Source organism: Triticum dicoccoides, chromosome 3B (assembly GCF_002162155.2).
Source record: "Triticum dicoccoides isolate Atlit2015 ecotype Zavitan chromosome 3B, WEW_v2.0, whole genome shotgun sequence".
NCBI classification, from domain to species: domain Eukaryota; kingdom Viridiplantae; phylum Streptophyta; class Magnoliopsida; order Poales; family Poaceae; genus Triticum; species Triticum dicoccoides.
The window spans coordinates 746,857,646-746,868,512 of NC_041385.1; the positions used below are offsets into that span (position 1 = coordinate 746,857,646).

Consider the following 10,867-nt stretch of genomic DNA (forward strand, 5'->3'; position numbering starts at 1 on the left):
TAAGGAAGAGGAAAAAGGAGGTGGGGGAGGAGGAGAAACAACCAAGCATATGGCGGCGGAAGAAGTAGAAGAAGCCTCAGCCAAGCATATGAAGGAGGGAGGAGGAGGAGGAGAAACAGCCATACATAAGGAGGAGGAAAAAGGAGGTGGGGGAGGAGGAGAAACATCCAAGCATATGGAGAAGGAGGTACGTGGCGGAGAAATCGAAAGTCAGCAGACGGCATGGATTCAGCTTGATGAGGTACAATATGCACACATTCTACGGAAGCTGCTCCCCAAGAGCGTCAGCAAGCCCTTGCAGGCTCAAGACAGATCCTTGGACAGGCAAGCTACGAAGACCACAAAGGCTACATTGGGTGAGGATCAAATCAAACAAATGATCCACGACGCAAAGGAAGACATCTTACGAGAGCTGCAGCAAGGCAAACATGACAAGAGTGAAGGGACAGGTGAACGTGGAGCTATGGGTCAAAACCCAGAAAGTGTTTCTGAAAGAATATTTGCCGGTCTCGTGGACCAGATGATGGAAAAAATGAAGGATGAGTTCAAAGAGCAGTTCAAGATCAAAGGGCTCGTGAACGAGATTAAAAATAACTTGAATCCTCATCCATTCCGAGATAACAAGTGTGAATGCCCCCTGTTTATCCTCAAAGTTGATGAGCTGATGGATGTTTCCACATGTGAGGATATCAGAAATGCTTTGAGCCTGTTAAACTGCAGCGCCGATTTAATGATCGTCACCACCACAAAGGACATCCAGCTGGCTAAAGAATATTGCTATCCACAGCGACAACCTATAGACTATTCTCTTGCTGGCCTCTACCATGATACAGTGCTCGAGTATACTAGTCAGCAGAAGAATGAAGACAGCTATAACCCCCAAATTTTTCATGATATCTTGTATGAGTGTGAGCCACATGAATTCTGCATGAAGATCTTCACTCATGCTCTGTATGCTAACCCCAAGAGGAGCGGTGACGAGTTACACAAGCTGCACAGCACCCTGCATGCTTTACCAACAACATCATTCTACAGCATCGCTAAGGTGATGTTCAAGTTCTCCTACAATGACCTTCCTAAAGAATACAAGTCCTGCTTGCTGTACCTAGCTATCTTCTCTCCCAGACAAAAGATCAGGCGGTCAACCTTGATTGCAAGGTGGGTTGCAGAAGGGCTGACATCCAAGGAAGACTGGCCCAGTTCTGTGCGTCAGGCCAACCGATGTTTTGACACACTCGTTGGCCGGTGCCTTATTGATCCTGCTGATATTGATGCCATGGGAAAAGTAAAGAGCTGCGTCGTAAGTGATTCAGTTCATGGATTCATTACCACCATCGCAAGAAAACAACACATTGTGGAGACACGCCTGTCACATCACTTGGCTCGCCACTTCTCCATATTCAATGACCTCCAACTCCGCAGCTCTGATAAAATTGATCAATTCTTCCATGGGCTCTCTAAATCATCTCAAGTATCCCTGCTCAAGGTGCTAGATCTAGAAGGTTGTCCGTGCTTTCTTGAGAAGAACCATCGGTACCTCAAGGAAATCTGCAGCAAGATGTTACTGCTCAAGTATCTGAGCCTAAGGAAAACAGATATTACCCAGCTACCAAGTGAAATCAACAACCTCCGTGAGCTAGAGGTACTGGATATCCGACAAACTGATATACCTTCACATGCAACAACACATATCCTGCTCTTGAAGCTGAAGCGTCTGCTAGCTGGCCACGCTGATCCAAGCAATTTTGAATCCAGCCCCCGGATTCCTCATAGTGTCGACAAAATGCTAAACATGGAGGTACTATCCAATGTAAAGGCCCAGAAGAGTCGTGATTTAAAAGATATTGGAAAGCTATGGCAGCTGAGGAAGCTAGGTGTGGTTATCCATGATATGGATAGCCATGTCAGGAATTTGCTTCAGGAGATCGGTGACTTACATGAGTGCCTTCGTTCTCTGTCAATCACTACTACTCCTGTAGCCTCACCACGCAAGGCTACTCCTTCCAGTGCAGAGTTACCCGGCTCTCTCTTAAAACACTTCCCCAAGATCCTTGAGAGTCTAAGCATCAGGGGAACCACACAGAAGGTGCGTCTTCTTCCATTGTTCATAGATGGTGATAAAAACAAACTTGCCAAGGTAACTCTATGTCATACTCCGCTGAGCAAAGATGATCTGGAAGCCCTTGCCAAGCTGCCCAAGTTACGGTGTGTTAGGCTCCAACACATTTCATGCACCGAGCCCATGCTGAACTTCAAGGAGGGTAAATTCAAATGCCTCAAGTACCTTCTTGTTGAGGGCTCGGCCTTGACTAATATCACTTTTGAGCATGGAGCAGCCAGTGAGCTTGAGAAGATGGTTTTGTCTTTCACCGGAATAGGTTCTATTTCTGGAGTTGAGTTTCTTCCAAAATTGGAAGAGCTCGAGTTGAACAGCAGCTTCTGTGGCAGTTTGCTATCATCATTTGACAATGTCAGACAAATAACCAAGCTGACTCTTCGTGGTACATTGCTAGAGCAAGATGCTCTACAACTGCTCACCAAGAAACAAAATATACGTTGTCTGGTGCTCATGGACAAGTCTTTTGGTGGAACACATGAGATTACATTAAAAAAAGATGAGTTCTTATGTCTCAACCTCCTTGTTGTTGACTGCTCAGCCATCACCAAGATTGTCTTCAACAGCGGGTCTACTCCTAGGCTCGAGAAGATTGTCTGGTCATCTTCCACAACTCTCTCCGGCATCGACAAACTTCCCAGATTGAAGGAGCTCGAGTTCAAGGGTGACAAAGTCCCTGATGAGGTGAGAAAGGCCATTGATAAGCATGACAACAAGCCTAGTCTTACTGGACCAGAAACTCAAGACTAAGCAAAAGGAGATTAAGAAGAAGATGAAGATGACGCTGCAACATTCCCTTTCTGCTGGAAGAAACAGGTTTGACGCCGGAAGGGCCTCTCCGTTGATCCCATGGTGTGGTCTGCGTGTGCTAGTGTGGATTGCAATCTGTTCTGCTTATCTGTTGATTTCTTTCTGCTGCGTGTTTATGTTCTGCGTGCATTACAACTGAAGTGTCCATTTATCTGCTCTGCATGAGTGCCCTGGTGGCTCCGACAGAGCATAAATGGTTGTATCTAATTCGTGTGGCTTTCCTATGTATCGAACGTCGTATGCATCCGTGTACGGTTTCATGTAATAAAGTGTGATGTTTGTGGACGCATTCGACTTCTTATTAATGTACAGTGTGATGTGAGTATGCTTTGATTGGGTCCTGCAACTCAAAGATGAACTGGTGTGTGTCATTGATATAGTTACCTGTAATGTACGTAGAATGTAGGCATCCGTTTGCTTCAAATCAGCTGAGTAGCTGTTGCACTAGTACCTGATTATGTACTTGAAGCAGAACTTTATGCAGATTAAGAAGAAAGAATGTGTGACCCAATCTGTCTGCAACTTCTGCATCTTCTGATTGTCAGGCAAGCACTAGCGCCCCGGGAAGAATCGAAAAAATGTTGGCGTGCATTTGGTTGGTAGCTCGCCTAGTTTTTCTCTCATTGTTTGCTGGTGGAGAAGCCGATACAGTTTCAAAATTTAACCGATCCACTTGAATTGTGCAGGCGCACGCGGCAATCACGGCTCTTGTCTTCCTCGTGTAAGAAATCAGATCCACCTGCGGAGACAGAAGCGCGCATCGAGGAGGGGATTTCAGCAAGAAAAAAAAAAGTAGTCTCTGCTGCTCTAATTCCTCTTTGAGATCAGCAAGCAGATCGGAAGGGGGTTGAACCTTACCTAGAATCCGTGAACGACGACGAGCAACAAAACGCGACACTGACGACGGCTTTGCCCTTCCTCTCTTCGTTGGTACTGGGCCTGGGCGGAGATATTTTCGATTTCGATTGACGCCGCGACCAAGGAGGATGAGGACCATCGATGGCAAAGGGAATCGGGGGCCACGGCGAAGGTGCGGCCGCCGACCCAGAGGAAGGGAGAGGAGGGGGGGGGGGGCTCGGCGGTGGCGGCGTGGCCGTTGATACGGACTAGTGGTTCCTGTGGCGCCCCTTGAGACAAAACTTATTTTCATTTTAAAAAAAAATACATGGAGTCCTCGTGTTCGTCTAAAAAAACATCTCAGAAAAATATCCTCACATTCGTTAAAAAAAAGAAGTAAAAAAGAAAAAAAATTACCACCGCAGAGTGCTAGCGAGTGCCACTTTGCTTAACCCTTCATTTAAAAAGTACCAGAGGTCCTCACCTTCATCTAAAAAAACATCTATAATATCTAAATAGTTCATCCCCACTATCCTATTTCTCTTGACATGCAGCCTATCCACATCAGCAGGACTGCCACATCAGCGTTTATTTAGAGACTTACAAGCGGGACCCAGCACAGTAAAAAACAGACATGTTGGCTTCAGTTACCGCTGTTAGGTCCCAGGACAGAGCCTCCGCACGGACTAATCCAGCCCAACCCATCTCCCCCGCTTTCCCCCCTGACTAAATTCTGGCGGGCCACCCGCCCAGGACCTAGGATGGTCTCACAAGCAGGATCGGTGGGCCGGCCACCTCAGCAAACTAAAATTCGCAACTAATATATTTTATTTCCGCTGAGGCGTTATCGGCTCGAGGACACGCACGCTGGCTCCGTTCATCTCCTCCATTATTTCCCCCTCTTCCTCTCCTAGCTCCACTCATCTAATGTAAACAAATCCTCGCATTGATTCTTTCAGTGGTTCGGTTCGTCTCCCCTCAATCAATAAAATCTCTGCCTCAACTATAACAAGTCACCGACAAAGATGACGGAACTGCCGTTCCATATCGCGCCGCCGCCAGCCAAACCTTCGCGGGCCATCTCCACCGGAGAACGGCGTGATGCTGACCCGGAGTCCAGTGATTGACACCGTCGCACGGCCGAACTGTACCGGAGGACCAGCTGAGCTGCACCAGATCACACCCCAGTAGAGAACTGCGCTGCAACATCCGCTCCCTCGTGCGCATCATGCCACGGATCCAGCGGCCGGGGACGCGATGCTACGTCGGGGTGCTCGCCGATCGGGCCGGCGGCTGCATCGCGGATGGATCGGCTGACCTCGCCGGCGTCAAGGTGTGGGCACGGGCCCAAGACTCACGCCCCGGCATCGAATCTGGCACCCAACGAGGCACACTTCCCAACGCTGACATCCTCCTCCAACATCACTTCGGCCAGAGGTGGGGGGCTCTCCTTCCTTTCTTCACATCCTTAGGTCTGAACGAGTTTTTGAGTTAGCTTGGTTGAAATCTCTAATTTATGCGTTGTAGGAAGCTTTGTTCATCTCCAGCCGTCCCCATTGCATCAAGTCCGGTAGGCCTCTCTACCTCTCATGTTAATTAGTGTAGTACAAATAGCTGCAGTCATGGTCCATACTATCAACTATGCCCAACTACCATCCTGCATCTCTCTCTCTCTCTCTCTCTCTCATGTTAGTTTAGTACAGATTTTATTGGTATTTTAATCCTTTTCTCTGGTTGTTTTGTATGGTCAGAGCATATTCAAGTTCATTTTCAGGTATGTTGTTCCCTGGTACGTAGTACTATTCCACTGAACGGCATGGGATCGATCTAACACCCGAGTGATACAATATTTTGATTGAGATTTGTGTTCTTCCCCTACTGCAAGGTTTTATTCATCTACTTGCATAGATGAAACAAAATATGAAGTGACTCTTATGAACATACTTGAATTCTCTCTGGGACTGAAGATAACTGTACATGCTTGCCTTGAGTTACTTTGATGTCCTATTGAAGTGGAGAATGCAGTTTCTTTTGGATACGTCTCATCCTGGATGTGTTTGTTTAGCCAGCATACTCCCTGGATATACTAATGTGATGACAAATAAGGGTGCTGATGTGTTTCTGCTTTGTAGGCAGGTGCTACGATTTTTTAATCTATACTAGAATCGGAACTGATGTTCAGTGTTCAACCATGCATGTGTACTTACGATAAAACAATCTTCTCTAAATTAAGCACATGGACATTATCTGTTCAAACCTAAAGCTTCACTTGATAAATGTAAGCGTCTAATTAAATAGTGGCTTGCCAATTATTCAATCAAAATGTTGAATTTAGATCTTAGTAATGAATAGCCCTTTTCTTTAGTTTGAATATCATTATTTGATTGTTCTGATGTAAATTACAACTTGAGCCTAAATGTATATATGTCCTTGCTGAGAGGATCAAACGAAACCTGTTTTGATTGTCCTTCTGTTTTATTGTTCTATGTTTGTTTGCATCCTCTTAAACATAATGCAATAAAAATAGAGTTTGTGTGTTGTCATAGTCAGAAGCAATGTCATTTCTCATACCTTCGGTTATTCTTCCGGTCAAAAATGGACCAAGCTGGGCAATGCAAGCTAATTGCCGTTTGGACACATTAGCACCACAAAAGGATGTCAAATTAGCGTGAAGTCTCTTTGTCTCTTGCTCAACATATTTATCTAAACTTATTATGAGAAAATCTGATCAAACTATGGTGGTACTCTTTTCTTAACTTACAATATCATTCTGCGAAAAGTTCAAATAAATATTTTTTTCATGATTTCATTATCTCTTGCTCCAGAAAACTTAACTCTTACGTAATGCTATAAATTACCGCAGCAACGCGCGGGGTATTATCTAGTTTAAAAAATAATCCACACCTTCATCTAATTTTTTTTTCAAAAGATTTCTCACCGCGGCCAACCAGCTTGCGCCACGTGGCATAGCTGGTTGGCCTCCCTTCATGTGTAGCTTAATGGGTTTAATTTTACAAGGAAGTGCATTTTCCTTTAATTATTGGATTGGAGAAATTTAATTTTGCTACCCAAACAATCCACTTCTTTTTTGGAATAATTCCCTTTTTAGGGCTCTCTCTTTGCGATGGCCCGTGCGCTAGGTTTGGCGTGAGGGCGGGGCTCGGGGCTTGCTGAGGCGGCGGCCCTGGATGACGGCCTACACGTCTTGGCTCTCTCGCGAGCAGCGTGTTAGCAGGTGTTGGCAGTGTGCTTCGGCCATGTGGGTGGTGGGATACACGGTTGTTAGTGGTCTTGGTAAAGTTGTCACCGGCGATGGTGGCCTAGCCCTGATCTGAATCTGGAGTTTCCAGCCGCCGCAGTGGTCCCTCGTCAGGGTGGGGTCTGTTGCATGTTCCAGTAGTCTAGAGGATGGAGGAGCCGAGTGAAAGCTTTGCGTCGGGACGCCGGTGGTGGTGACGCCTGCGGGTGTCACATTTCCCTTGGGGCGCTGCTTCGGTCATCTCCCTCCCCTTCGGCACTGTGGGTCAAACTTGCGTCTGCTTTGATGGACACGATGGTCAGGCGCATGGCGGTGTTACCTTCTTAGGGTGTCTGTCGATGAGTGTGGGCAACAAATCTCATGTGCTTCTCCTCCGCAACACTCTAGCGGCGTTTGGTAGTGCACTCATGTGCAATTTTTCGCGTCTTTTTTGGTGTGTTCTATTGTGTTTTCCTGTTTTGATCAGCTTTTGAGGATTTGCTCAACACCATGTACCTTTGTTCGGCCAGCAGGGCGAGCATGTTTCTAGTAGTAGTAGAGTAGTAGCACACTGCCATTTCATGAGCAATAACAAGAAGGTGAAGTTTCCTACAAGGAATAAGGTAGCTCCATCAACGTCCAAGTACACAAGTGCGTTCTAAAATGTAAATGTATACAGCAGCAACACGAAATCAACATCTAGAATCTGTCATAAAAAAACATCTCGAATTTAAAAAAGAGGGAGAAATTCAAGCATTGGAGTGGCAGCATAAATTGAACGGTACAATGCCGTTCACAATCTTTGACAACGGAAGCCAAAGCAAACCAATCCATTTCCGGGTTCACCACTCCAAACTATATACAGACACAATTAAGATTCTACTGAACTGGAGACCTCACACACCAACAATCTGCTTAAAAACCACTGATACATGATGCAAGAATTAACAACCAGGTCATAGGCCTAATAACAACATCACTGACCCCGAGTCTCAACCACGACACCAAACTACGAACAAGCTGGCACTAACATACACCCCTTAGTCCTCCTCCACTATAGCTGCTTAGATGGCCACATTGGCCAGTTACCATCACCTGCCCGCTTCGACTCCCCAGCTCGTCCGTGGTGGGTTCATCACCGAGGAGCCTTGCTCATCCAAGCCACCGACCACGAGGGCGTCACGGCTTAGATCTGGTGATGCGTTGCGGAACCTGCCATCCTTGTCCTCCAGCAAGTTGCCCAGACCGCCCAGGTCGCCTATCTCTGCTGCCATCCTGGGCTCATCCCATGCCACCGGCTTTCTGCCCATCTCGATGTCGCCAACAGCTCTCCCCATGTTTGGGCTCATGAAACCGTTCGTCGAGCGAGGCCTCAGGCCCTGCTCCTGTGGAACTCTGGCGCCGAAGTTGTTCCTGGAAGCAGGGATCGGCGTGAAGAAGATCTCCTTGATGTTCTCCACAACTCCTCTGTTGTATGGGTTGGCCCGTTGGTCATAGCGATACCTGAAGTTCTCATATGTTGTCTACAGAAGTAAATGGCAACAATGGTTAGCAACTGACAGAATGGAATCACGACGCGAGACTGGGATTATACCATTTCAGGGAACAGTATTTACCTGGTTAGTGCTCATGAGATACAAGTGAAACACTGAGAGGCCACCAACAAACCAAACCGCGATAAATGTGTATACAACCAGAGCGATCGACGCAGGGGTCTTTGCCATTGCCTTCCATATTGTTATCTGCTCCGCATCTCTGATCTTAATAATGTACACCCAGGAGAATCCAAAGACATAGAGGCAGAGAAGAGTCGTTGAGAAGACAAACATATAGAAGAACCTGTAATTCCGCTGCACAATCATATGCAACCTTGTAAGCACTTCAAATTATTTCAGAATCTATCAATCAAACAGAACTGAGCATGTTGAAACAGGCGATGCTATATACCACAATATGAAATGCTAGCATACTATTCTGTCAGCATATGCAAGTGAATCAAACTAACAAGTGTAGAGTACAACAAGAGATGAAATATTGCATAGTAAAGAGCTTAGACCTCTTAGATATTCTCAAGAACCAAAATATGAGTGTGGCCTGCACAAGGCAATGCAAAAAAAAAGGGTACAACATGCTATTTATAGGTATGTGTATTCGGTTAATGAACTTACAAGTCCTATGCACTGCCCAACCCATGGGCAGTGATGGTCAAATCGCTCGACACAGTTGTTGCAGATAGAGCAATGGGAGCATCGAGGAGGCCGGTACAGCATACAGGTGTCACAGTACTTTGTCTTCACAGTGATTCCATTCACAACGACGTCCTTCACTCGGGGCAACCGCAATGGTGGAGTCTGGTTAGCTCCAACTTCAGCATTGCCTTCAAAACCTTCAGGTTCTGGAGGATGTGCATTTCGAGGTATGATTCCTGGATCCCTCCCAGAAGTGAGAAATAGAAGACTCAAATCCTGCAGAGTGACAGATGACAGAAAAGCCAAAGCAGTAAGTGAAGAGTACTGTGGATACATACATTTTTCTGTTTACCAGGAAAAATCACAAACAAAGACAACAACATTGTATTTATATCCAGTTCACAAGGTGTGAGGGGATAGCAGCATTAAAATATGCTGCTGCTACTGGCCAGCAAGTTCAAGGGTACAACAAGCTATGGCCCCCTTCCTTGATATCCACAAACCCAATTGCATTTATACAATCAGGATCAATTGGTCAATAAACACGACAAGCATGACCAAGGAAGGTATTACAGTTCAATTAGCACAATATCATAGTCCAGATCTGTATTATCTGGAACAAATCGGCTAATTAAAAAGCAATTTAAATAAAGGCACATACTCATAGTAGTACAATCTGTACTTCAACTTATATGTTTCTCACTTCCTATTGATTGGACATGTAATCACATAAAACCCAGAGTAGATTCACAGCCTTGTAATCGAACCATATTGGTTCTTTCAATGGAAATTGGAGAGGGAGGCCTCTCTTTAATAAAAAAAAAATGGATTCACAGCATGTGCATTATCTGAACTTGCAAAGCAGCTTGTAACTAATGAAAGTCCCACCGACTATCCCCAAACAATAACATGTACTGAGTGCAAGACATATCTGAAAATCAAGGAAGAAGGTGATCCGAAAGGGTTACAAATGGTACTCACATATGCCGTGAATACAACTGCCACAACCATCACCGGTAACCCCAGGCCATAAGAGAAGCTATTCATCAATTCTTTTGCAACGAACACACAGAAGACTGTTACTGGAGCGATAATGAGGAACATGGTGACAAACAAGGATCTCGCATCGGGTCCAAATATAAACCTCCCCTGGAGGAAAAATACCTGCAAATAGACAGTACACTATATCAGTCCCAGTCACATTTTCTCCACTGCTTAGCTGCACAACAACAGTCTGAAGATCTCACACAGACAACTTCTTCCCAAGCTAATGTAGGCACCAATGACACTTTCTATATGAATAATTCGTTCGGAAAAGAACAAGTGAAGCGAAATATACACTTACAATTTAGCATCATCAAAGTGGAAGGATCATTAATACATTCATTGCTAGAAGCATTAAGTCTCAGCTAAAACTCCATTCCTTACCACATTAACTAGCACCGAATCAAAACTGTCCACTGGCGTTTACTGTCCTTGTCATGAACAAGAACAAGGACACCACTGTCACCACATATGTCCCAGAACCTACACTCCCCTAGCACACGATGCACAAAATCGTACTAGTAAAACGCAAGGAGAAAAAACGAGCAACCATCTACGCGGAGCTCAGCAGAAGAACCCTAGCATGCATTTCCGCAAGCCAATCTAGCGACCACCTCGAGGACGCACAGATCC

The 10,867-nt window shown here is 45.6% G+C and overlaps 3 protein-coding genes and 1 long non-coding RNA gene across 4 annotated transcripts in view; 2 read left to right on the forward strand and 2 right to left on the reverse strand.

Annotated features, from left to right (window-relative positions):
• Window positions 1-3,300, forward strand: part of LOC119278224 — a 5,235-nt gene extending 1,935 nt beyond the window's left edge. The window contains exon 2 of the mRNA XM_037559582.1: window positions 1-3,300. This exon is cut by the window's left edge and continues 38 nt beyond it. Within this exon, the coding sequence (XP_037415479.1) occupies window positions 1-2,866 (2,866 nt within the window). The 3' untranslated portion in view covers window positions 2,867-3,300.
• LOC119278225 overlaps window positions 1-3,986 on the reverse strand; it is a 21,537-nt gene extending 17,551 nt beyond the window's left edge. The window contains exons 1-2 of the long non-coding RNA XR_005137669.1: window positions 3,785-3,986; window positions 3,311-3,665 (exon numbers count right to left, since the gene is read on the reverse strand). This is a non-coding gene — a long non-coding RNA (uncharacterized LOC119278225). The remainder of the gene's footprint in view (window positions 1-3,310; window positions 3,666-3,784) is intronic.
• Window positions 3,987-4,269: 283 nt separating this feature from the next.
• LOC119278226 lies at window positions 4,270-6,306 on the forward strand. The gene is made up of 3 exons (XM_037559584.1): window positions 4,270-5,200; window positions 5,291-5,333; window positions 5,515-6,306. Exons 1-3 carry the CDS (start codon window positions 4,992-4,994, stop codon window positions 5,572-5,574), a joined length of 312 nt encoding a protein of 103 aa, XP_037415481.1. The 5' UTR covers window positions 4,270-4,991; the 3' UTR covers window positions 5,575-6,306.
• A 1,443-nt stretch (window positions 6,307-7,749) lies between these two features.
• Window positions 7,750-10,867, reverse strand: part of LOC119278227 (probable protein S-acyltransferase 7) — a 3,753-nt gene continuing 635 nt past the window's right edge. Inside the window, exons 2-5 of the mRNA XM_037559585.1 lie at window positions 10,172-10,354; window positions 9,170-9,466; window positions 8,618-8,851; window positions 7,750-8,524 (exon numbers count right to left, since the gene is read on the reverse strand). Coding sequence (XP_037415482.1) covers window positions 8,093-8,524; window positions 8,618-8,851; window positions 9,170-9,466; window positions 10,172-10,354 — 1,146 coding nt within the window. The 3' untranslated portion in view covers window positions 7,750-8,092. The remainder of the gene's footprint in view (window positions 8,525-8,617; window positions 8,852-9,169; window positions 9,467-10,171; window positions 10,355-10,867) is intronic.